The following is a 23,999-nucleotide window of genomic DNA, read 5'->3' on the forward strand; positions in this document are numbered from 1 at the left end:
ATATTGTAATGTCATGTTGCCAGTGCGACAACATGAGCACCATTACTTACGTAAAATTACCTAGTCCCGGGTCCCTTGCCGCTCACATCAACCAACACCTTAGTTGGTCTCATGAGATTGGTAAACCATGTTCCTGCCTTTGGCCAAGAATTAAAAATACTTGGACTGGTCGGAGTGTAGGGTTATTTTTTTATTTATTTATTTATTTATTCAGCGTATATTAAAATTACAATATAGCATTAAAACATACATATCTATACATTTATTCATACCCTACCCGGAGGTCTCAGGTTCGATTCCCAACTCGTGTAGGGATTTCATTTCCTGATTGAGGGCTGTAACCAGGCTCACTGTCTCGAGCGATCAGCTGTATAGCTATCTGATTCGAGAGGCAGCGTATCTGGCCAATAAAGTCAAGCTACACGGCTGAGGATGTGACACTTACCACTTGGGACGACAATATCTGCAGGTCATCTGAATGACCTAATATGGTGTCTGTCCTCTGTAAGTCCAACGGCGTAGCTATGTTGAATGATATATCATCCCGAGAAATCTCTGAACTTAAGCAATATTAGATGTGGTCACCATGTTAATAGGTAGCACACTTATTATTGGTTAGAAGGAGAGTCGTAAGGAACTGACCACAAGTAAACTCGTGCTCCTGATCGTAGCCCATTAGTTGACACAATTTCTAATGCTAGAAATGAAGAGTAATTTCAGTTAGTTCCTATTTGAAAAGAATATCTAACGCTTTCTTGAAATTATGTTGCTTTCTTGCATAATTTCCCAACTTATTTCTAAAATTGTATTTTCTCCCATTGTATATTGTTATCCTTTATTTCTTCTTCTGTGCCTGAGAAACTGACGAAATCTTCCTGTTTCAGTTGCCGATTTGAACAAACCGGAAATACTCGAGAAACTTGAAGAGAATTTCGCGAAAATTGTTCTGTCTGGACTTCGTCTACCTAAAAACTATAAGAAGACAGATGAGGTCGTCCGTAAAGTGAGGCACTTCTTCCTGAATGACAAACCTTTAACGAAAGATACGTTGCCTGGATTCATTGATGTAAGTAGACGTTGTATTAATATTGCCTAAGGGAAAGTGTGTGCAAACTTTACAAACTTCAGACTTTTATTTTGTCTGTACGTGAGCGTGGAGGAACCGGGAAATGTTATGATATCAATGTTCAAACCCCGTCCAACGTTCTCATTTGAATCTTTGCAGTCTCAGGCTATAATTCCCGTTCTATACACATAATATTAAAAGAAGCGTTTTGACAGATCAGGCTGGAGGGAGGAACATTGTACGTGCCATTGCACGGTGTTACCACATTCCTGTGTTCCTTTCTCCTTTCCTTCGCTTCGCTTCCGACTCACTTATTCGTTCAGACCGCTGTGTTCTGTTGTACGTGACTCAGAAGTGAAGGGTTTGGCAACTCCAAGCAACACGAGCCGGTCAGCAGTCTTATCTCCATGGCAACCGCTGTGGGCACGCCCACGTTTCCATGGCAACCATGCGCCATACTCCATTCTCTCCACCCAGGCAGCCAGTAAACGGAGCTCCCTCTAAGAACTGTCAGAACGCATCTACACTATTACATTATATAAAGAGGTAAAGTTTGTATGTAATGGCTAATCTCAGGTACTACTGGACCGATTCTAAAAATTATTTTACTAATGTAAATATTCATTATCCCCGTGTTTTAAGGCCCTAAAACCAACCGTTACGGAGATATTGGCACCACACTACCTCTGCTCTAGGAATCGGATAAAGAAATGAACTGCCGTAACCATGGCAACGTCAGTTCCAGGATTCTACAGCAGCGAGATTATCTACAATATATCACAAAAACATAACATGTTACAGACATGAAAACTGGTATTTGGAATCTCCTTTAAAAAGAAAATAACACACCTTTTTCCAGAAAATCCACTTAAGGGGCAAGGGGGGGGGGGCGGGGGGAAAGAAGTAAGGAAGGACTTGAATTCTTTATATGAGGTTACATATATCTCATAAACTGAAGATGTTACAGACATTAAAACTAGTACTTGGAATCTCTTTTAAAAATAAATGAGCACACTTTCTTTTTGGAAAATCCACTTAAGGGATGACATTATAAAAGAAAAGCGGGTGAATTTTTAAAATGATTATCTCCCTCTTCTACCGATTTTCCCACACCTGTGCAGTTGCGGATATGAACTGTGTCGCACTTGTGGATTTGGCCCTGTTTTACGGCAGGATACCCTTCCTAACGCCAACTCCGTGTGTAAGGATGTAGTTACTATTGCGTGTTCCTGTTGTGGTTGGTAACGTGGTGTGTTGAATGAATATGAAGAGGAGAGTGTTGGGACAAACACAAACAACATGCCCCCAGCCAGATGAATTAATCACACGCAATTAAAATCCCCGACCCAGCCCGGAATCGGGCCCGGAACCCTGTGAACCGAAGGCCTCAACGCTGTTCACTCAGTCAAGGAGTGGGGCAGTTTTTAAAATGAGTATACTAGCAAGATACCCGTGCTTCGCTACGGTATTATACTGAAATTTATAATTGAATGCTTATTGTTTTAGATATATAATCCGCCGAAATTCGCGATCTGACTCGTTTTCTAATAGATTACTGCAAGTTTCCTCCCATTTTTCAATCTTTCTTTCCAGCAATCGATTTCTTACTTCCCGGGCTACGTCCAGGTATTCCACCCGGTCAGTTGGGTCCTAAATCCTTGCCATCTTTTCCAACAAGCATTTTTAATATGGATCAAATCCTTCACGAGATCCGGCGTAGTGTCGTCTTGGGTGCCTTGGCGGTACTGAACCCGCGACCGGACTGCATTTTTAGTCATTACCCGTCCCGGACCCGTTTCCAGCGCGGTCCGCACATTTGACGACGGTGCAGATTATTATTATTATTATTATTATTATTATTATTATTATTATTATTATTATTATTATTATTATTATAGATGTTCTGGACCCCACAGCAAGATGCAAGACCGCTACTTGGCGGTAAATTACATCTGCTGCCATTGTCATTGTTGACAATGTGACCAGCACCATTGTCGCACGTAGGCAAGTGTGCGGGATTTATGTCGATACGAATTACATACTTCCGTGCATTATTGACCTTATTTTTTATTTTTTTTTGCTAGTTGTTTTACGTCGCACCGACACAGATAGGTCTTACGGCGACGATGGGACAGGAAACGGCTAGGAGTGGGAAGGAAGCGGCCGTGGCCTTAGTTAAGGTACAGCCCCAGCATTTGCCTGATGTGAAAATGGGAAACCACGGAAAACCATCTTCAGGGCTGGCGATAGTGGGATTCGAACCTACTATCTCCCGGATGCAAGCTCACAGCCGCGTGCCTCTACGCGCACGGCCAACTCGCCCGGTATTGACCTTATTATAGAGGTGAATAATTTGACGGGCAATCTCATTCCTATCGTTTATTTCAAATGTGTTTAAATTTTTATTAAATGCCAGGAGAATCTACTGTAATCCAAGAGTGTTCTCCGAAGGAAAATATGGCTGTTGCAAACGAACCCAGGAAAGATTAAAAATGATCGGTTTATGATCAGAATAAGTACATCAAAAATCTACAGCCTGTTTCCAGTCATTCGACAGGGTCAGAAATGGAATGAATAAAGCTCCATCTAGCGGCGACAATAGGAATTGTGTCGGCTGCCGAAGCACCCCTCTGGGGCAATGATCGATAAATGACAAATGAAATGAAATATTGGACAGTGTTGCTGGAATGAATGATGACAGGAAAAACCGGAGTATCCGGAAAAATACCTGTCCCGCCTCCGTTTTGTCCAGCACGAATGTCACATGGAATGGCCGGGATTTGAACCACGGAACCCAGCTGTGAGAGGCCGGCGCGCTGCCGCCTGAGCAACGGAGGCTCCTTTTAAGTACATTATAAACAGTAAAATCAATTGGTCACACCTCCTTTTACACCCTACTGCCGTTAAGTTTCTTTACCCCCCCCCCCTCCAAAAAATTAAAAGAAGGCGTGTTTCTTTATGTTTAAAGGAGATTCCAAACACCAATGTTCACGTCTATTACCTTCAGTTATGAGATAGAAGTATCCCCATAAAAATAAAATTCACTTGTTTCACTCCCTCCCCGCCCCCACCCCAAGTGAATTTCCCGGCAAAAAAAAATACTTGTTTCTTTAATAGTAAGGGGTTTTCTAAATACCAATTATCACGACTCTAACTTCTTCAATTTTTAATGTATGTGTCCTCATGAAAGGAATTCAACTCCTTTATACTCCCGCCCGCCAAGATGTTTCCGCACCCCCCCCCTCCCCAAACGCGTTTTTCTTTGTTTTTAAAGGAGATCCAAGTACCAATTTTCACGTCTGTAACAACTTTAGTTTTTATTAGATGTATGCATTCTCATACAATTATGTCAATTTTTCATTTCTTTCAACCCCCCCCCCCTTCATTTTATTTTCCGAGAATACGTGTTTCTTTACTTTTAAAGCAGATTCCAATTATCAAATTTCATGTCTGTAACATCTTCATTTTTGAGATATCAGTATCTTAAATTAAAAGAATTCAACACCATTTTCAGTCACTTTTAATCCCACCCTCCACCCAAGTGGAGTTTATTTATTTTTTATTCTTTATTTTGCTTTATTTTAATAGAGATAAAAAAAACCATTTTTCACTTCTGTAAAATGTTAAGTTTTTTGAGATATACTGTAGAAATTCTCATTTTTAAATTTCACCCCCTTTAGTTCCCCTTAAGTGGAGTTTCCAAAAACAAATCACCTATGTTTCTTTACATTTACAGGAGATTCCAAATATCTACTTTTTACGTCTGAAACATTTTACGTTTCTCAGATATTCTGTAGATATAGTCTTTCAAAAAATTCACCCCAATTTGTCACTCCTGTTTAACCGCCATTAAATGGATTTTTCAAAAACAAAAAAATACGTGTTTCTTTATTTTTAAAGGAGATCCTATATATTTATTTTCAGTTCTGTAATATCTTCCGTTTCTGAGATATATGTATCCTCATTAAAGCATTCAACCCATTGTTCACCCTTTTACACCCCTCCTATTGGGATTTACAGAAAACAAAATAATACGTGTTCCTTGATTTTTAAAGGATATTCTAAATACCAATGTTTACATCTGTAAACTTTTAAAGTTTTAAGATATAGACACACTCATTTTAAAAATTCACCCTACTTTTCACCCCCATTATTTGGATTTTCCAAAAACAAATAATACCTGTTTCCTTATTTTTAAAGTAGATCCCAAATACCAATTTTCAGGTCTGCAATATCTTCAGGTTCTGAAATATAAGTAGCCTCATTAAAGGCATTCAACCCCTTTTTCACCCTTCTCCACCCTTCCTATTGGGATTTTCCGAAAACAAATATACGTGTTTCTTTAGTTTTTTTAAAAAAGATTCTAAATACCAATTTTTACATCTATAAACTTTAAAAGTTTTGAGATATAGATACACTCTTTTTTAAAAAGCCTTTCACCCCCTATTAATTGGATTTTCCAAAAACAAAAAAAAAAATAAAAGTTTCTTTATTTTTAAAGGATATCCCAAACACCAATTTTCAGGTCTGTAATATCTTCAGTTTCTGAGAGATAAGTATCCTCATTAAATACATTCAACCCGCTTTTCACCCCTTTTCGCCTCTCCTATTGGGATTTTCCGAAAACAAAAAATACGTGTTTCTTTATTTTTAATGAAGATTCTAAATGCCAATTTTTACATCTGTAAACTTTAAAAGTTTTGAGATATATATGCACTCATTTTAAAAATTCACCCTCCCTTTAATTGAATTTTCCAAACACACAAAAATACGTGTTTCTTTATTTTTAAAAAGGTCAAAGGTACCAATTTTCAAGTCTCTAATATCTTCAGTTTCTGAGATATAAGTACCGGTATCCCGATTAAAGGCATTCAACCCCTTTTTCACCTTTTTTCACCCCTCCTATTGGGATTTTCTGAAAACAAAAAACACGTTGTTCCTTATTTTTAAAGAAGAATCTAAATACTAATTTTTAAATCTGTAAACTTTTAAAGTTTTGAGATATAGATACACACATTTTAAAATTTCACCCCTTTTTCATCCCCTTAGCGACGGTATATCCAAAAATCCTCTCTTAACGAGCACCTACATCTTAATATGAAAATATCCCCCAAATTTCATTTCTTTATGTCCAGCAGCTTAGGCTCGGCGATGATGAATCAGTCAGTCAGTCAGTCAGTCAGTCAGTCAGTCAGTCAGTCAGTCAGTCAGTCAGTCAGTCAGTCAGTCAGTCAGTCAGTCAGGACAAATTATTTTATATATATAGATATATGTTAGGTGTATACCTGCAGATATTTCTTCTAGCAATAGAGAACGATGTGACGAACCACTATATAGTCACTATATATCAAACTTTTAGTAATTCCCGGAAGTTATTTTCGAGAGCAAAGATATACGATGTTTTTAGAATAGGTAGTATGCCTTGTTCTTGTGAATGAATAGCTTCTCTTTGTTAACAGGCAAGTCACGCGCCATCCGTGCCAAACAGGTTTCTGTTTATGTTTACGAGCGGATGTACTACTGTAACAGCTGAACGCCACCTATGCAATGCACGAGATGTTACGTAACATACTTGTCAAACTGGTTTCATGTTTAAGAGCAACTGAACTACGATAACAGCTGAAGGTGGCTACTACAGTAGTGTATTACGTTACATTTTCGCCAGGCTGGTTTTGTTGTTGGTAGTATTTAGTTTCCGTCTTAGGGGCTTCAAACAGCACTGGCCATCGGTTTCGGACCCTGGAGATATATCGAATTCTCAGCGTTAATACTGGTTCATTTGCTGTTACGTCCTTTAGGAGATTGGGATATCTGTGGTCATCAGCCCCGTGGTCTAGTGAGTATGGAAATGACCTGAAAACCTGTGTCGGTGTGGGACCTGTATGAGCGTGTGATATAATTATTGGTTGGGATAGGCGCGCCGGAATGTGAAATACGGCACGATCCCCGTTGTGCATAGGAACTGAATTATCGAAACACATCGGACGTTTAGTTTCAAAGGAATAATGGGCATGTTATACAACTAAATAAACCGAGCTCGATAGCTGCAGTCGCTTAAGTGCAGCCAGTATCCAGTAATCGGGAGATAGTGGATTCGAGCCCCACTGTCGGCAGCCCTGGAGATGGTTTTCCGTGGTTTCCCATTTTTACACCAGGCAAATGCCGGAACTGTACCTTAATTAAGGCCACGGCCACTTCCTGGGTATTTCCTATCGCATCATCGCCATAAGACATATCTGTGTCAGTGCGACGTTAAGCAAAATAGCAAAAAGAACCAACTGAATAGATTAAACGTACCTACATTTTGTGCCTTCTTCCGGGCTGAGTGGCTCAGACGGTTGAGGTGCCGGCCTCTTGACTCCAACTTCGCAGGTTCGAACCTTGCCCAGTCCGGTGGTATTTGAAGGTGCTCGAATACTGTACGTCAGCCTCGTGTCGGTAGATTTACTGGTGCATAAAAAGAATTAAATTCGGGCACCTCAGCGTCTCAGAAAGACGTAGCAGTAGTTAGTGGGACTAAAGAACTTAACGTTATTATTATTATCAGGTCATTAAAAGCTGAAGTACGTTGAAGAAAATAATAAAATATGCGTGGTTTAAGAGGAAACAAGATGAAATATACGTCACGTGATGCAACATCGGTCGTAGTAGTTAACTACACATTACTATGCGTAAGACGAGAACCAAGTCAAGTTCGTAGGGATGAGTCAGCTGTTATCTCGTATTGTGTATAAACATCAAACATACACATCAACAAATCTGAGAAACATAAACAATGTTACACGTTACAGACATGTAGCTATTAACCCGAACGCCAGGCCGACGGGCGCTTTCATGAGCACAAGATGAGATATCAAATTATACACAATTCACAGATGTCGAACGTATCTAAGAAGATTCTTCCACAACTACATCCTACTATGATAGTGCTAATAACAAATCGCACCAGATTACGCTACTGCGTGTTAACATGATGTCGGTGGTGGTGGTGGTGGTGATTATTGTTTTAAGAGGAAGTACAACTAGGCAACCATCCTCTATATAACACTAATCAGAAGGAAAAAAGGAAGGGGTACGACACTTCGAAAAATGAAGATATCGGCCAAAGGAAGACAAGGGCCACGAAAGGCGTGAAAATGAAAGACTCCCTAGCCCTCGCAAACCTAATAGCGTCGGGGTCGGAAAAGAACAAGAGTTGACCAAGGGAGGTCGGATAGGATAGATGAAAGTGAGGAGCCTGGTACAAGTAAGTGGAAGCAATGCCAGGACTCAGCTAAGGGCCCCGTGGTCGCCAACCCACGCTCCAAAGTTCAGAGCCCCTGAGGCCCCTTTTAGTCGCCTCTTACGACAGGCAGGGGATACCGTGGGTGTTATTCTGCCGCCCCCACCCACAGGGGGATAACATGATGTCGGTAGAATACAGTACACCTGTTAAGACATAAGGCTGCAGTAGAAGAAGAGGAAGAAGAAGGTAACGAGAGCCACATAATCAAGCAGGACAGAGCCGAACAAGGGGCACATTAGTGACACAGACATAAGAGTGGCGTGGTCGTAGGAACTACAGTCGCAATAGTAACACTCTGTTGTAGAAAAGAAGTAGGGGCTCCGTAATTCCTTAATTAAGGCCACGGTTGCTTCTTCACGATCCTAGCCCTTTCCTGTCCCGTCGTCGCCGTAAGATCTATCTGTGTCGTGGCGACGTACATCAACTCGTAAAAACATGGTAATCAGCTGTGAAAGACACTGCACCCGTTGGATATGGTCAGGATGCACTCGCTCTTCATGCAGTGTCCTACGTAGGGTCCAAGTTGGTACACCAACGACACGTGTTATACTACGCGTACGGCGCCCGGGATCATCGTTTACTATTGTTAGGATACCCGGCTCCATGGAAAAACGGTCAGCGTGCTGGCCTTTGGTTACAGGGGTCCCGGGTTCGATTCCCGGCAGGGTCTGGAATTTTAACCATCATGGTTAATTTTCCTGGCACGGGGGATGGGGTGTATGTGTTGTCTTCATCCTCATTTCATTCTCATCACGATGCGCAGGTCGCCTACGGGAGTCAAATCAAAAGACCTGCACCTGGCGAGCCGAACCCGTCCTGGGATCTCCCGGCAGTAAAAGCCATACGCCATTTCATTTCATTGTCAGGATGTCTTCTTCCGCGTCTAGGATTACACGTGGCCGTTCAGGCCATCGCTTCTAAAAGCGTGATGTAACACAACCTGTATCGCGAATACGCTGCAGTACAAGTATCGTTGCTGGATTCGGCACCCGTCTGTTGGGAAGCCATTCCCGATAGATTCATGGAGGGCGACCCGTTTTCTGTTCTGCCACACGATACACTAGCAGCATATCATGGTATTCGTGGTATTCATACACTGGCATTTTTCCAATACTACTACTACCACTACGAAGTAACTCGCGTACTGGTACGGACGATAATTCGCCTCTCTGACAGCTGTTATTCAGGTCAAGGTCAGACAGACAGCTCATACCTCTAGTCTGGTTTCATGTAGGGGCGGGAACTCGACCTACCACATACCCGTCGTTAGGAACAGCAGACAACCGAACCGGCACGTGACAGGTCTAGTGCTTTTGTCGAACTGCTTACGTGGAATATTCTCCTACAGTGTGATTTCAATACCATGGATTTTTGGGAGACCAACTCGCCGTATGCAGAAAAACCCCGTGTTGACGTGTACGTAAATACAGTGTCTTACGTCAACGAAAGAATGCATGGGATGTCCAAGTGAGTAGTATCAGAATTGAATTGTCAAAGTACATCGAACGTTTGGCTTCATGCCAATAAGGGACATGTTATAAAAATACATAAATTAAACGTATCTTCCTTTCGTGCTTTCACACGAAAAGAACATGTTTAATGGTAAATTAAAGTATTTTGCTATTGCAGTGCCTATTAGACGTATCAAAATAAACGTGTCCAGGCTGAGTTGCTCAGACGGTTCAAGCACTGGTTTCATAAACTTAGCAGGCTCGATATTGGCTTAGTCCGCTGGTATTTGAAGGTGCTTAAATACGTCCGCTTCGGATCGGTAGATTTACAGGCACGTTAAAGAATACTTGTGGGTAAAATTCCGAAATCGCGCGTCTCCATTGGCACGTAAACATTTACTATTATTATTATTATTATTACTGGGCGAGTTGGCCGTGTGATTAGGAGCGCGCGGCTGTCAGCTTGCATTCGTCGTAAAGCCACTACCAATATTATAATAATAACTGCGTTAGTCCATTATTACTAACTATTATGAAAATAAAAGTTAAACGCCCCACTCAAACTTCGTAGCTGGTAATCTGTCAGAAAACACTAAAGAAAATAGTGAACTTTTAGCAAGTCCAAATTATTATTAATCTTATAATTGCAGACATGTCTCCGAAATTACAGAAACATGTACTTACAAATTGTTTCACGTCGCACCGACACAAGTAGGTCATACGGCGACGATGGGAGAGAAAAGGGATACATGTGGGAAGGAAGCGTTCGAGGCCTTAATACAGGTGTAGTCCCGGTATTTCCCTGATGTGAAAACGGGAAACTACGGAAAACCATCTTCCCGGCTGCCGACAGTGAAGTTCGAACCCACTATCACCACAATGCAAGCTCACAGCTGCGCGCCCCTAACCGCACGACCAACTTACTCTAAGCTCTAATGCCGGTCTGAATAGCTCGGACGATAGAGCGCTGGTCTTCTGATCCCACCTTGGCAGGTTCGATGGCGGCTCAGCTCGGTGGTATTTGAGAGTGCTCAAATACGCCAGTCTCGTGTCTGTAGATTTACTTGCATTAAAAAAATACTGCGGTAAAAAATTCTGCCATTTCAGCGTCTCCGAAAACGTTGAAAATTAGTTAGTGGAAAGTTTTTTTTTTTTGCTACGGGCTTTACGTCGCGCCGACACAGATACGTCTTATGGCGACGATGGGATAGGAAAGGCCTAGGAGTTGGAAGGAAGCGGCCGTGGCCTTAATTAAGGTACAGCCCCAGCATTTGCCTGGTGTGAAAATGGGAAACCACGGAAAACCATTTTCAGGGCTGCCGATAGTGGGATTCGAACCTACTATCTCCCGGATGCAAGCTCACAGCCGCGCGCCTCTACGCGCACGGCCAACTCGCCCGGTTTAGTGGAAAGTAAAGACATTATTATTATTATTATTATTATTATTATTATTATTAGTAGTAGTAGTAGTAGTAGTAGTAGTAGTAGTAGTAGTAATATTATTACGGAAGTTCTAATTAAACGGGTCCATTACAGTCACCATTTTACCTATCGACACTTACTCTCCAGTAAGAAGAAGCTTTCTGTCCGCCTCTGTGGTGTACTGATTAGTGTTATCAGCTGCCACTCCCCCGAAGGGCCGGGTTCGATTTCCAGCTCCTACACGAAATTTGAAAAAGGTACGAGGGCTGGAACGGGGTACACTAAGCCTCGGGAGGTCAAATTAGCAGAGGTGATTCGATTCCCACCTCAGCCATCCTGAAAGTGGTTTCCCATAGTTTCCCACTTCTCCAGGCAAATGCCGGAATGGTACCTAACTTAAGGCCACGGCCGCTTCCTTCCCTCTTCCTTGTCTATCCCTTCCAATCTTCCCATCCCCCCGCAAGGCCCCTGTTCAGCATAGCCGCTGAGTCCCAGCGAAAACCAACTCTGGAGGGTAAACAGATTAGGAAAAGGAAGAATAAACCTTCTATTACAAATGCCCGGCGGCAATTCCACAGTAGCTCTTTTTCCTTTGAGCAATGTTCACGATGGATTCAACTACGGTTTTTGAAATTTGTCTCATTAATAACAATTTCACATAATACTTATAGCCTTTTCTTTCAGTGGCCAGCGTTCTTTCATTGACGTAAAAAGTTTATGAATAAGCATAGACAACTCGCATTGTCTATTGTCAGAAATTCATCGTAGACTATTGCAATAACTGCACAGAAATATTGCGCTCATTTTTCATTACTTATTAACTATTTCCTTTCATTTTGTGAGCTTGGATCACTGAGTAATGCCATCGACGTCTTATAAATCACACACAACTACACAACACTTGATTCGCATGCATGTGGTGGTACGGATCTTTGACGTCACTGTAAGGATTCTGTGTACTTTTCATACAGACTAGCCTAGACCGATTTTCGAGTACAGCAAGTGGCCTGGCACGTGAGTGAACCTCTCCTACTTGCTAAGCCTTTACGGGAAGTGCACAACAACATGTGTTGGCCTGCGATAAAAAAAAACAGGTTCAACAAGCCCTATACTCTGCTACTGTACTTCCACTACGCGTGGACAGAATGACATAAACGGCGTATCCTGCTACGACCGTTCAAAACACATTAGGTCCTGAAATATTTGGCTTAATTATGGGAAAACTAATAGGACAAGGTAAAACGTACATAGCATATATTGTGAGATGTATTTTTCTTTGCCGACTAGCTTAATATCTGCAGGTATACCCCTAACACCCTACATATAGCTGCCTAGGGTGAGGTGCTTGGTTTGTTATTAGTGCTTCATTGTATGAATACACATAATGTATTATTTTAATGGTAATTTTAGTATTTTATAGTTTAATCTTAGATGTATAGGTACTACAGATTGTAGAATATACAAATATTCTTCAAGATTCTAAAAGAAACAGCAGGCACCACTGGAAAAATTGCGGTAAAGGTTTTAAAATTGCTTTAACTAAAATTAATTCATATAGGGTGTTTCAAAATTCAGTTCTCAATCTTGTACGGATGGTAATCGAGACAAAAACATATTTTAATGAAATAACCACAGGCTGGAAATCAATAGTCGAGGTGCATTTTGAGGTGGTGAGAATACAACTATTAAATGCCAATTTAATTGTAATATTTTACAGAATAAGTTCCAAATTGCGACCTCTTTTTCCAATACACGCTCTGCAACGACGTTGCATTGCCTGCTGCACACGTTCTAAGGCCACAGGCATGTGTTGTTGAGAGTACTCAGCTACAAGCACCTGAGCTACGAGCTCTTCCTCAGATTCTGCTCTAAATGAAAGGAAACGTACTCGATGTGGTCAGAGCACAAACATTGCATTCTAACATCGTAAAAGTACCAAACTCCATGGATCAACAGCCCAGAAGGCCTGCAGATTACGAGGTGTCGTGTGATCGGCACAACGAATCCTATCGGTCATTATTCTTAGCTTCTACATCAGGGCTGCTATGTCACCATCAGATAGCTCCTCGAATTTAATCACGTAGACTGAGTGGAACTCCTAACAGATCCAGGTAAAAATTCCTGACCTGGATGAGAATCGAAGTCAGGGCGTCTGGTTGAAAGGCAGGCACGCTACCCCTACACCGCGGGGTCAGCTTGGCATGTTATGTGCAAAATTGTACCAAAAATAGATCTTTCAAAATTATGGCTGAGGAAATATCAGACTTATTAGGAACATACTGTACATTTTGCAATTTTAGCATATTTTGACACATGCCACTCCAAATCCCCTTTACGGACTTGAAAGGGTTTCGGTGTTCATGATATTATTTACTTCATCTTTACTTAACATCAGCATATTATCCTGCAAGATTTATTCTCAATCTGTAAATGGAATGAAGGAAATGCTGTATATCTAAATGATTTTTACCAGAGAATATTGAATAAATGGAACATGGAAATAATTTCAAGTAATTCCTTAATAGTCGCTCAAAAACAGAATTACTGTATGGTACTGTATGTTCCTAGGATTTAATAAGTTATCACATTTCAACACACAATTCACCTCCCATGTAGGTACAATCACGATGGATTTCCACAACAAGCATTATACATGTAGGTAATTTTTTCTGAGAAAAGGAACATACGCAATACCATGCGCTCATTCTTTTCATGAGGAACTGTACGTGGTCCCTAGATAATACTAACAAAGAGACCTCGGCCGCATGTTCTCACTGATCTGATCCCTTTTCCGCATACTTGCAAGTAAAGGCGAAAAATTCCACCGGTACATACTGCAAAGCACAACTCCCAACCAGTTACGAAAAAATGGAATTTGAATATTTCGACAACGTATCACGTTCCCACAACGAACAAGCTCCTGATCCTCTGACCGAAACTCGCCTCCGCAATGTTTTTCATACTTGTTCGTTTTAACGTTCAGTTTGTACGTTATTTACATAACAAGCATATTAACAATACGCGCAACGATATATGCGTTTAACAATATTGGTTGATTAATGTGCGTAATGTCATCTGATTCTCTGTGGGAAATGCGACGCTACTATCGCGCTAACAAAAACTAGAACACCTTGAAAGGCTAGAGATAGGAAGTTCATATTCACAGGACATGTGCATTAGTACGTTCTGAAGAAATGATTAGCATTTGAACCACGTCGGCCCTCAGGTGAAAGGTCCACATCAATATCTCGGCGCACCACCACCGACTGGTAGAATGTGCCTGCGGCTCCCGTTGTCGCTATAAACCGAAGGTAATGGATAAGTGTGACTTGAGCAAACGTGCAGGATGCCTCGCAGACGCATGGGAGAACCGTACTGTCACATGAGTGATTTTGAAAAAGGGCGCAGTATTGGCATGAGAGAACGTGATAGATCCATCCGGGAAATTGCTGCTACTGTGGGACGAATTTGTTGGCATTGGAACGGGTGTTTACAGAATGGTTCACAGAAGGCCGTAGAACACGATGACATGGGCCTGGTCGTACCATCCAGACCACCCCCCGAGAAGATCGACACCTAATCACGAATGGCATTGCAGGACAGATCTGCGTCCTCCTGGGCTCTGGCGCAACAGTTGAACAGTGTAACACATCGCACGCTATCAGGAATGACAGTCTGTCACCGTTTATTACGGTCTGGGTTACCGGCGCGTCGTTCACTTCTACGCCTACCTTTGACTAATATGCATAAACAAGCTAGACTGCAATGGTGTATGGAACGACGTCACTGGGGACAGGAATGGCAGCAAATAGTGTTTTTGGACGAATCCAGGTTTTGTTTTTTGAAAATGATGACCGCATTTTGGTTCGCCGCAGACAGGGGGAGAAGCATCACATTCACTGCATTCGCAAAAGACATACAGCGCCAACTCAAGGCCTTATGGTGTGGTGTGCTATTGGGTACAACCACAATTCACAGTTGGTGCGTGTCCAGGGCACTGTAACCAGTTTGACCTACGTGAATGACATCCTGCGACCCGTAGCCTTACCCTTTCTGCACGACACCCCAGACTCCATATTTCAGCAGGACAATGCGCGACCACACGTTGCTGCACGAACACGTGCCTTCCTGTTGTCACAGGATGTCAGACTGTTGCCCTGGCCTGCCAGATCCCTGGTCTTGTCGCCAATCGAAGATGTGCGAGATATGGTGAAACGACGTGTGTGTCGCCGTGACCCAGTGCCAAGCACAAAAAATGAACAGTGGAACCAGGTGAATGCAGCATGAATGGCTATACCCTAGAATGCCATTTGCGCCTTATACGCGGCGATGCCACCACGTATGGAACAAGTTATCAGTGCCCCTGGAGGACCCAGTAGTTACTAGGCAACAGGGCACATGCTAAAACTTGGTGACCGAAATGCTAATCATTTCTGCAGAACATACTAATGAATATATCCTGTGAATATGAACGTCCGATCTCTAGTCTTTCAAGGTGTTGTGTTTTTTATGAACATGAGGGGGTGTAGATAATTTGAGTATCTTATTGTTAAACATTGATTGTTTCAAGAACTACGTAGCTACAGCTATAACTTGTGACAATTGGTTTGGTATCATAATGGAATACCCAGCATTTGAGCTGGTTTCGTTTCATATTTGAGTGTAAAAGATCGTGATCACGTCTTCGTCGATAAGCTTGTTTTCTTCCGTTTATTGTGCGGTATATGCCTTTGTAAGAGTGGTGTTTAAACTGTGGATTGCAACATCACTCAGCAATAAACCAAAGCACTCCGTAGTCGACATTCGATCAGTGGGTCACGAGCTTATGAAGCGGAGAGCTTGCTCCTTGAGCTGCGCGTTGGCTGTGGGAATGGGTCGTTTGCCGGTCTTATGAATCATTCTCAAAATATTCAAATTCCATTTTCTCATGTTCTTGTAGTTGGTTGGGAGTTGTGCCTTGTAATTTGAACTGGTTGAATTCCTCGCCTTGGCCTTCATGGTACACCGAAAATAGATCAAATCACCGGGCAAGTTTGCCGTGCGGTTAGGAGCGCGCAGCTGTGAGCTTGCATTCGGGGGATAGTAGGTTTGAACCCCAAAGTCGGCAGCCCTGAAGGTGGTTTTCCGTCGCTTCCCGTTTTCACACCAGGCACACCTTAATTAAGGCCACGGCCGCTTCTTTCCCACTCCCATTCCTTTCCTATCCCCTAGTCGCCATAAGACCTATCTGTGTCGGTGCGACGTGATTATGATGATGCTTGTTGTTTAAAGGGGCTTAAAATCTAGGTCATCGGCCCCTAATGGCACCAAATGAGACGAAATATAAGGACAATTAAAAATCCATAATCCTCCACTGACCAGAATTCAAAACGTGACGACGAAGAATGTTTTTTTTTGCTATGTGCTTTACGTCGCACCGACACAGATACCGGTAGGTGTTATGGCGACGATGGGATGGGGAAGGCCTAGGAGTGGGAAGGAAGCAGCCGTGGCCTTAATTAAGGTACAGCCCCAGCATTTGCCTGGTGTGAAAATGTGAAACCACGGAAAACCATCTTCAGGGCTGCCGACAGGGGATTCGAACCCACTATCTCCCGGATGCGGGCGAAGAATGAATGGATGGACATGAAGTTAAAACAATCAGTGGATCCAACTCACCATGCCCCACATTCCCAGAAACTAGCGTTAAATAATAATATTACTGACCAAGTCCGGCTCCATGGCTAAATGGTTAGCGTGCTGGCCTTTGGTCACAGGGGTCTCGGGTTCAATTCCCGGCAGGTTCGGGAATTTTAACCATAATTGGTTAATTTCTCTGGCATGGGGGCTGGGTGTATGTGTCGTTAACATCATCATTTCATACTCATCACGACGCGCAGGTCGCCCACGGCAGTCAAATCAAAAGACCTGCATCTGGCGAGCCGAACTTGTCCGAACTTGTCTTTGGACACTCCCGGCACTAAAAGCCGTATGCCATTTCATTTCATTACTGACCTAGGGACTACTTCTAAAGCACAATACTGAACTGATGATGCGTGTAGTCTAAAGGGGTCCGAAATCCCGGTCATCAGCCCCTCATAATGGTAGTTATCGCTAGGAAAGTAGAAGCATGGTAGTTGTCATGTTGCGGTACTAATCAAAAGTAGCGTAGACTCGCGGTATTCCACACATTATGGTACCACTCACAAGTAATGTAATGCGCACATGTAGCACAGACCTGTGATGTTTCGCACAGTGTGTCGCTATTTACAGGCAACGCAAACCTGAGGTGTTCTTCACATAAGTGGACTAACCACAGGTACTCGCACTATCCCATGGTGTTCCTCACATAGTGGGTACTCATCTTAGGCAAGGAAGATCCGTGGTGCCACTCACCCATGGTGTCGCTCATATAGTGCCCAAAAGTTACTTTTAGGGCACCGCCGAGGGGGGCTAATTGGGTACCAGTACCGGTGCGCTAAGTTGCGCTCCTCTACTGGCCTGTTCAGGAAAATAAGTGTAAAAAATAATAAGTTTATAGGTAATAATAATAATAATAATAATAATAATAATAATAATAATAATAATAATAATAATAATAATAATAATAATAATAATAATAATAATAATTTTGAAGTTAATCGTCTCTATCGTGATTTACGGTAAAGTGAAAATTGGGTAATGTTTGACCTTCACGTTGTGTGGACCATGGCTGTGTATGTAATAATTCAAACTGTTTCTAAATTATTTCGGATCAGCGACAATGGCCGAGCATGGTTGCTGACCCATCCAAACTCTGACCACGCCCGATATTGCTTAATTATCTCGGGCCCAGTCACTGGAATATTTGCCGGAATATATGCATTTTAATCATATATTCGGGTGTGTCCATGTCGGTGACACAATTACGAATTTAGAAAAACAGCATGTGGATTCGCAGCGTTTGTGTGCATCCCGCCTAGGTGCCCAGTCGGTTTCCAGTGCTTCGGTTATGGTGGTGATGATTACTGTTTTATATGGTTGTATAGGATCGTTTGTGGATTTTAGACTTTGTTTGGGGGTGGACTTTGCGATAATGTGAGGCTGGAAGGCCGTTTCTGAATGGAAGTGAGAACTTTCTTGGGACTTATGTTTGGCTTGGCTGGGGTTGTTTCTTGGTTGGAGTAGTCGTTTGAGGGTGTCGTGGGGTTGTGGGGGTGGGCATTGTGTGCGGTGGCCTAATTTGGGTCAAAAGTAGGTGTAATAGTAATTGAAGCAGGGTATTTATGTCTGGGGTTGGAGGGGCGGAGGGGGTTGTGGCAGGTCGTTGGTTCGGTTGTGGAGGGGGTGGAAGTGGAAGACTGAATAGTAGGGGTGAAGCTGGATTTGGGTGTAAGTGGCGTGACTGTTTGTAATGTGCCTTAACTGCTTCTTTGAAAAACGGGCAGCCAGGAAACGAAGCGGCATGGCTGCCTTCGCAGTTGGCACACTTCGCCTGCTCCCGTGGTACCTTACAATCTGTATGGCGGTGGGGACCGCCACACCTATTGCAGCGGCTGGACGCAGAACAAGAAGCTGCTGTGTGATTTAATTTTAAGCAATTAAAGCACTGTGTGATGAGGGATGTGAGTGGGAGTATCTAGGTTCGATTCTGAGGTAGTGTTTTTGAGTGTGCGGCCTAGGAGCAGGCTTTTGATGCCTGCTCTTGGTCTGTGTGTGGGTGTCAGCGTGTGTTGGTGGTGGGTTGGTGTGGGCTTGTGTGGATTGGATGGGTAGCGGTGGTAGTGGTGGGGGCGGTGGGGGTTGTAGGCGGTCGGTTTGGGCTTCGGATCTAATGGTAGGTGGTACCGGGTTAGTTTGGGAGCTGGCGTGATGCATTTCTGGGCAGGTTTCGGTAGTGAAATTTGGAGTTGATCGATAACGGACTGGGTTGAACAGAATAGGGGTGGGTAAGCCTGCAGCTCGGACTCATATAGTGTTACGTATCACAGGTACTGTAAAATGCATCCTGAGCACACACTGTCGCTACTAATCACAAACCTAGTGGTACTATGCAAAGCAAAAGCGACCCATGGTGTTCCCTGCGTGGTGGTACTAATTACAAGTAGTATCATGGTTCTAATTTGATCATCACCAGGCGAGTTGGCCGTGTGGTCAGGGGCGCGGGGCTGTGAGCTTGCAGCCGGGAGATGGTTTTCCGTAGATTATCATTTTCACACCAGGCAAATGCTGGGGCTGTACATTAATTAAGTCCACGGCCGCTTCGTTTCCACTCCTAGGCCTTTCCTATTCCATCGTCGCCGTAAGACCTATCTGTGTCGGTGCGACGTTAAGCAACTAGCAATTTGATCATCCCTTGGTCGCCCCTTTTAGTCGCCTCTTAGGACAGGCAGGGGATTCCGCGGGTGTATTCTTCGTCTGCGTCCTTCACCCACAGGGGTCGTGTGTTTGGTCCGCGAGAGGTATTTTATTTCCCTCAAGTCCACCGGCAAGCTGGTTAGGCCCCGCTATCCGCCACCTGGGACGCACCACCTGCTACACCAGCGTAGTAGTAGGGTCGTGGTCGGTGCGACGTAAAGCCAATTCTAAAAATAAACAAGTAAACAAAGCTCAAATTGCTGGGAAAAACGTTGGCAAGGTCTCCTTGTAATTTGAATTGAATTAAGGTGCATCAAACCTAATGTAGCGAGCTCGCAGTTGCGATCAACGATAGTTTGTAAGAAAGAAGTGAATTCTCGGACGAAGCTATCGTGACATCAGTCTGCTTTCAGACCGAGTTTGCTGTACGGGAATGAACACGGGTGGACTCGTGATGTCTTATTCATAAGTTAGAAGTAACAAACATGAAAGTAGTGAAAATTATTGCTGTTACATAGAGCTGCGAACAATGGCAGGAGGATATTCGAAATAAGTTGTTAAAGTGAAGCTGCTACGGATAAACGGGCTTCAATGGTGGGAGCCATGTGAGGGGAGTGGAGCTGGACAGGTTACCTAGGAGAACAATGGAGGGTAAGAGAAGAAGACGGAGACCAAGGCGACGATGGATAAACTCAGCGTTTAATGATTTAATGCTAAGAGGTTTGTAACTAAACGAATCTGGTTGGAAATAGGTTATAGAGGCGCTTAGCTAATTCTCAGGGGTTTGCAGACAGATTGAGTGCTGAAAAGCATAAAATTCACTATTGAAGACGTTTATATGTATTTTGTAAGATTAAGAAAACTAGTGGCATGTGGTTGCGATGGGCGGATGCTCTCTCTCTCGGTTGGTGGTCATTCGTGACTGTCCGGGGGACAGGGACATCTTGTCCATTGTGTATGTACGTTCACATGTAGAAGACATATAATTAAAACATTCCTATAGCATTTCGCTCATTGGAATATATTTGGTATTTTGTATTAGGCTACTAACAAGAACTAACTCCATGTAATAGTTATGAGTACTATAAGCGAATACTATCTTCTCAGTTGGTGGTCATGCATGACTGGAGGAGAAGAGTGTTCATTCATTCATTCATTCATTCATTCATTCATTCATTCATTCACATGTATGTATTGCACCCTTTGGATAAGGCTTACGGGTGCAGTATGTATGTATGTATGTATGTATACTTGTAAGTTAATTTGTAAATGATGTTTCAGTTTTATTCTGATCTGATGTTCACCGAGGGAATCCATGCTAAAGTGAAGAAGATGGCTCAGCTTGCAAAAGCTCCATTGTACTACTACCAATTCTCGTACGAGGGGCAGCTCAATTTCTTAAAAGCAACATGTCAAATTAACTTCCCAGGTAAGAATTTCAGTGATAGTTATGCGTCTAATGAGAGAGAAGTCGTGTTTATGACTCTGGGTAACATTTTTGAAGGAGATCATGTTATAAACTGGAGATGTAAAGGGCATAATTTCCAAATATACAGTGTGTGTGGCAAAGTTGTTTGGGCGGCAAGGTGGATACGCCAGCACACTCGGTTACACTCACAAGGGAAGCCTTCTAATTTTTACATTCCAATTCAGTTTAAAGTTTATATGCGGATAGTTGAGCTAGTGTACATTCCGAAAGTGAAAACCGTATGTGTTCAGGTTAATACACAGTTCAAGAAAATTAGGGGAACGTGTTTTTGAACGTATGCCATGCTCCACAAAACAATACCTCACACCCAGGTATATTACCAATTAAACCTTTATTCTTTACCGTTGAAGTATACAAAAGAACATCGATGGACTCGCGTTCATTTTCAGAACACAAATGGAAATGTCCAAACAGGGGCCAAAAAAAGTGATAACAGTCCTCCAAATGGATTTTATGACAGTTGGAGAGCTTCAGTATGGTGTATGTCCTCCACGAGCATTTATCACAGCTTAGCACAGCCATACTCCGTATAAGTCGACGGAGGTCACATTGCGGTATCAGGTCCCATTCTTCAACGATAGCCTGTTCGGGGCTTGGAGAGTCTGTGGTGGAACGGAACGCCCACGAACACTTCTGTCAAGCCTATCCCACACATGCTTGATGGGATTAAGGTCGGGACTCACTGATGACCATTCCATCTCTTGAATGTCCAAGTCTCGCAAGACAGCTCTGGTGGCGCTAAATGAGGCCTGGCATTGTCGTGCATGAGTACGAATTCAGGGCCAACACCGTATGCAGCAATCAACACATGCTGTAGCAGTATCCGTTCTGCTCGATGTACTCCGCAGTGGTAAGATTACCACGAATGATGACAAGATCCGTATGGCCATAAATACTGATGCCACCCCACATCATCACAGAACTTTGTCCGAATCGGTCATTCCTGGACAACATTTGGCATGTACTGCTCACCGCGGCGTCTCCATACACGCTGACGTCCATCATGCTGTGTCATGGGAAATCTTGAACAACACAGCTCTCCATTGGCGAAGTTGCCAGTTCACGCGGGTACGGGCAAACAGAAGGCGAGCTGCTCGATGTTTCTGCGTTAAACGGGGTACTCGAACAGTACGTCGTAAGGACACTTCTCTTAACCTGTTCCTTACTGTCTGGTCAGATACTGTGACTCCAGTGACCCTCCTGAGGTCTTGTTGCAGTTCTCTGGCAGTTGCTGAACGACGCCGCAGCGCACAGGTGGTCAGATATCGGTCATCCTGTAGGGTCGTCATGCGTCCACGACCTTGTTCAACCCTACTTGTGAACTGGCCTGTCTCACTGTAACGATCCCACAAGCGTTGAATAACTGACGGCGAGACACTGAGATCCTCAGCTACACGACGATAAGTCCATCCTTTCTGGATCAATGTGACGGCCCTTGCAACATGAACCTCGTTAAGGTGTCTCATGGGATGTGCTGGATTACGTACAACGTGCTCAAAAGACTGCAGTAGTCTGTGTACCTCACAACGACACACGGACGCACCGCTATTCACTTTGTTTTGAGAGGTCACTTGACAGTTTAATGCATGGCTACGCCTACAGATGGAGGATAATACTTCGTTTTGAGATAGCCTGAATAGCTTAGGTCTCAAGGTAAGCTGTACGACCATTGGAACCCAATCTACCAAAATTAACGTTCACATACCAGACGTTACAAAACAGGCTCCCCTAATTTTTTTGAAATGTGTAATTCATGCTGTTATTGACGCTGGATATGGTGAATATTCGCGCGGAGATGCGTCGTGCAGTAGATCGTGGCTGGGCTAAAGTTGAGGGGTAAGAGTCACCGTCGTACAGTTGACTGTCAGCTGACTACGACGGACTGGTAATTTATAACTTTCACTGTTTCAATATCTCATAGTAACGCCTATTTCACTCCTTTCGTTTTATTTCTTTTATTCCTTCATTATTCACTTTCCACGTTTCAACTCTTATTTTTGCACGTTTTTCGCAATCCGAATGAAGTCGTTATTTTCCATTATTAAATTTGTTATTATATAAAACTGATCACAGTGTATTCACAAAGACAGCTAACCTCAAACTGAGCGCGCGAGTCAACATTGCGCCATCTTGTAACAGAGTATGCGTGTGACGTTACATACTTAGCATAAATTTTGCCTCATTTAACCTCTTAGCATGAAAGCCCGAGTATACTCGGGGTTTTATACATTTATATAAAATAAAATCCCAAGTATACTCGGGAATGTCGCTCATTGGTCGATACCTAATTCAAAAGCCCGAATATACTCGTTTCTTGTTGTTTCTCAATATTTCCGCCAGATGTTTATGAAATTATTACTTTAGGGTCCTATTTTTGCCAACAGATGTCTCTGACTCAACCGCAGTGGATGTCGGTGACTCAGGCAGTTCGTTTTCGCGGCTTTCCCGTATTTGTTGCTATCTAAGTGTACTTTGTCTGTTAGGTGAAAATGGAGAGTGAAGAAGAGTTTGACTTTGAGTTTAGTGAGTCTGATAGTTCTGAAGAAGTTTCTGAAGACAGTTCAGAAAAAGAAAGTGGTAGTTCTAGTTCATCTGATTGTGATATTGCAAGTGCCAGACAGTGGTGTGAAATTGATACTTCCGGAACACTACCACCTGCCCTACCACGTTTTCCTTTCAAGGCTAATCCTAAAATACATTTCCAGCCGTGTTGTGAGGATGTTTAGTGCTGTGTTATTCATTTCAGAACCCGTAAAATGTATCACGAGTATACTCGGGATTTTAAAACAGGAACTTTTTGGTGGCTTATATTTCATTGTTAAGCTCGAAAAATGTATTTTCATTGTTATCACTGTCGTTAGTTTTCAATAAATAGCCCATTTTAACAATAAAAAATTAGGTAAAAAAGATCACAATTTTGTAGATAATTGGTATGTTAAGAGGTTAAAGCGCTATTTCATGAAACTACGT

At 42.9% G+C, this 23,999-nt stretch overlaps 1 protein-coding gene across 1 annotated transcript in view; it reads left to right on the plus strand.

The window, feature by feature from the left end:
* The window catches only part of LOC137501520 (juvenile hormone esterase-like), a 124,758-nt gene that overhangs the window by 74,272 nt on the left and 26,487 nt on the right, over window positions 1–23,999 (plus strand). The window contains exons 8-9 of the mRNA XM_068228606.1: window positions 885–1,066; window positions 20,822–20,969. Coding sequence (XP_068084707.1) covers window positions 885–1,066; window positions 20,822–20,969 — 330 coding nt within the window. The remainder of the gene's footprint in view (window positions 1–884; window positions 1,067–20,821; window positions 20,970–23,999) is intronic.

Source organism: Anabrus simplex, chromosome 7 (assembly GCF_040414725.1).
Source record: "Anabrus simplex isolate iqAnaSimp1 chromosome 7, ASM4041472v1, whole genome shotgun sequence".
Lineage (NCBI taxonomy): Eukaryota > Metazoa > Arthropoda > Insecta > Orthoptera > Tettigoniidae > Anabrus > Anabrus simplex.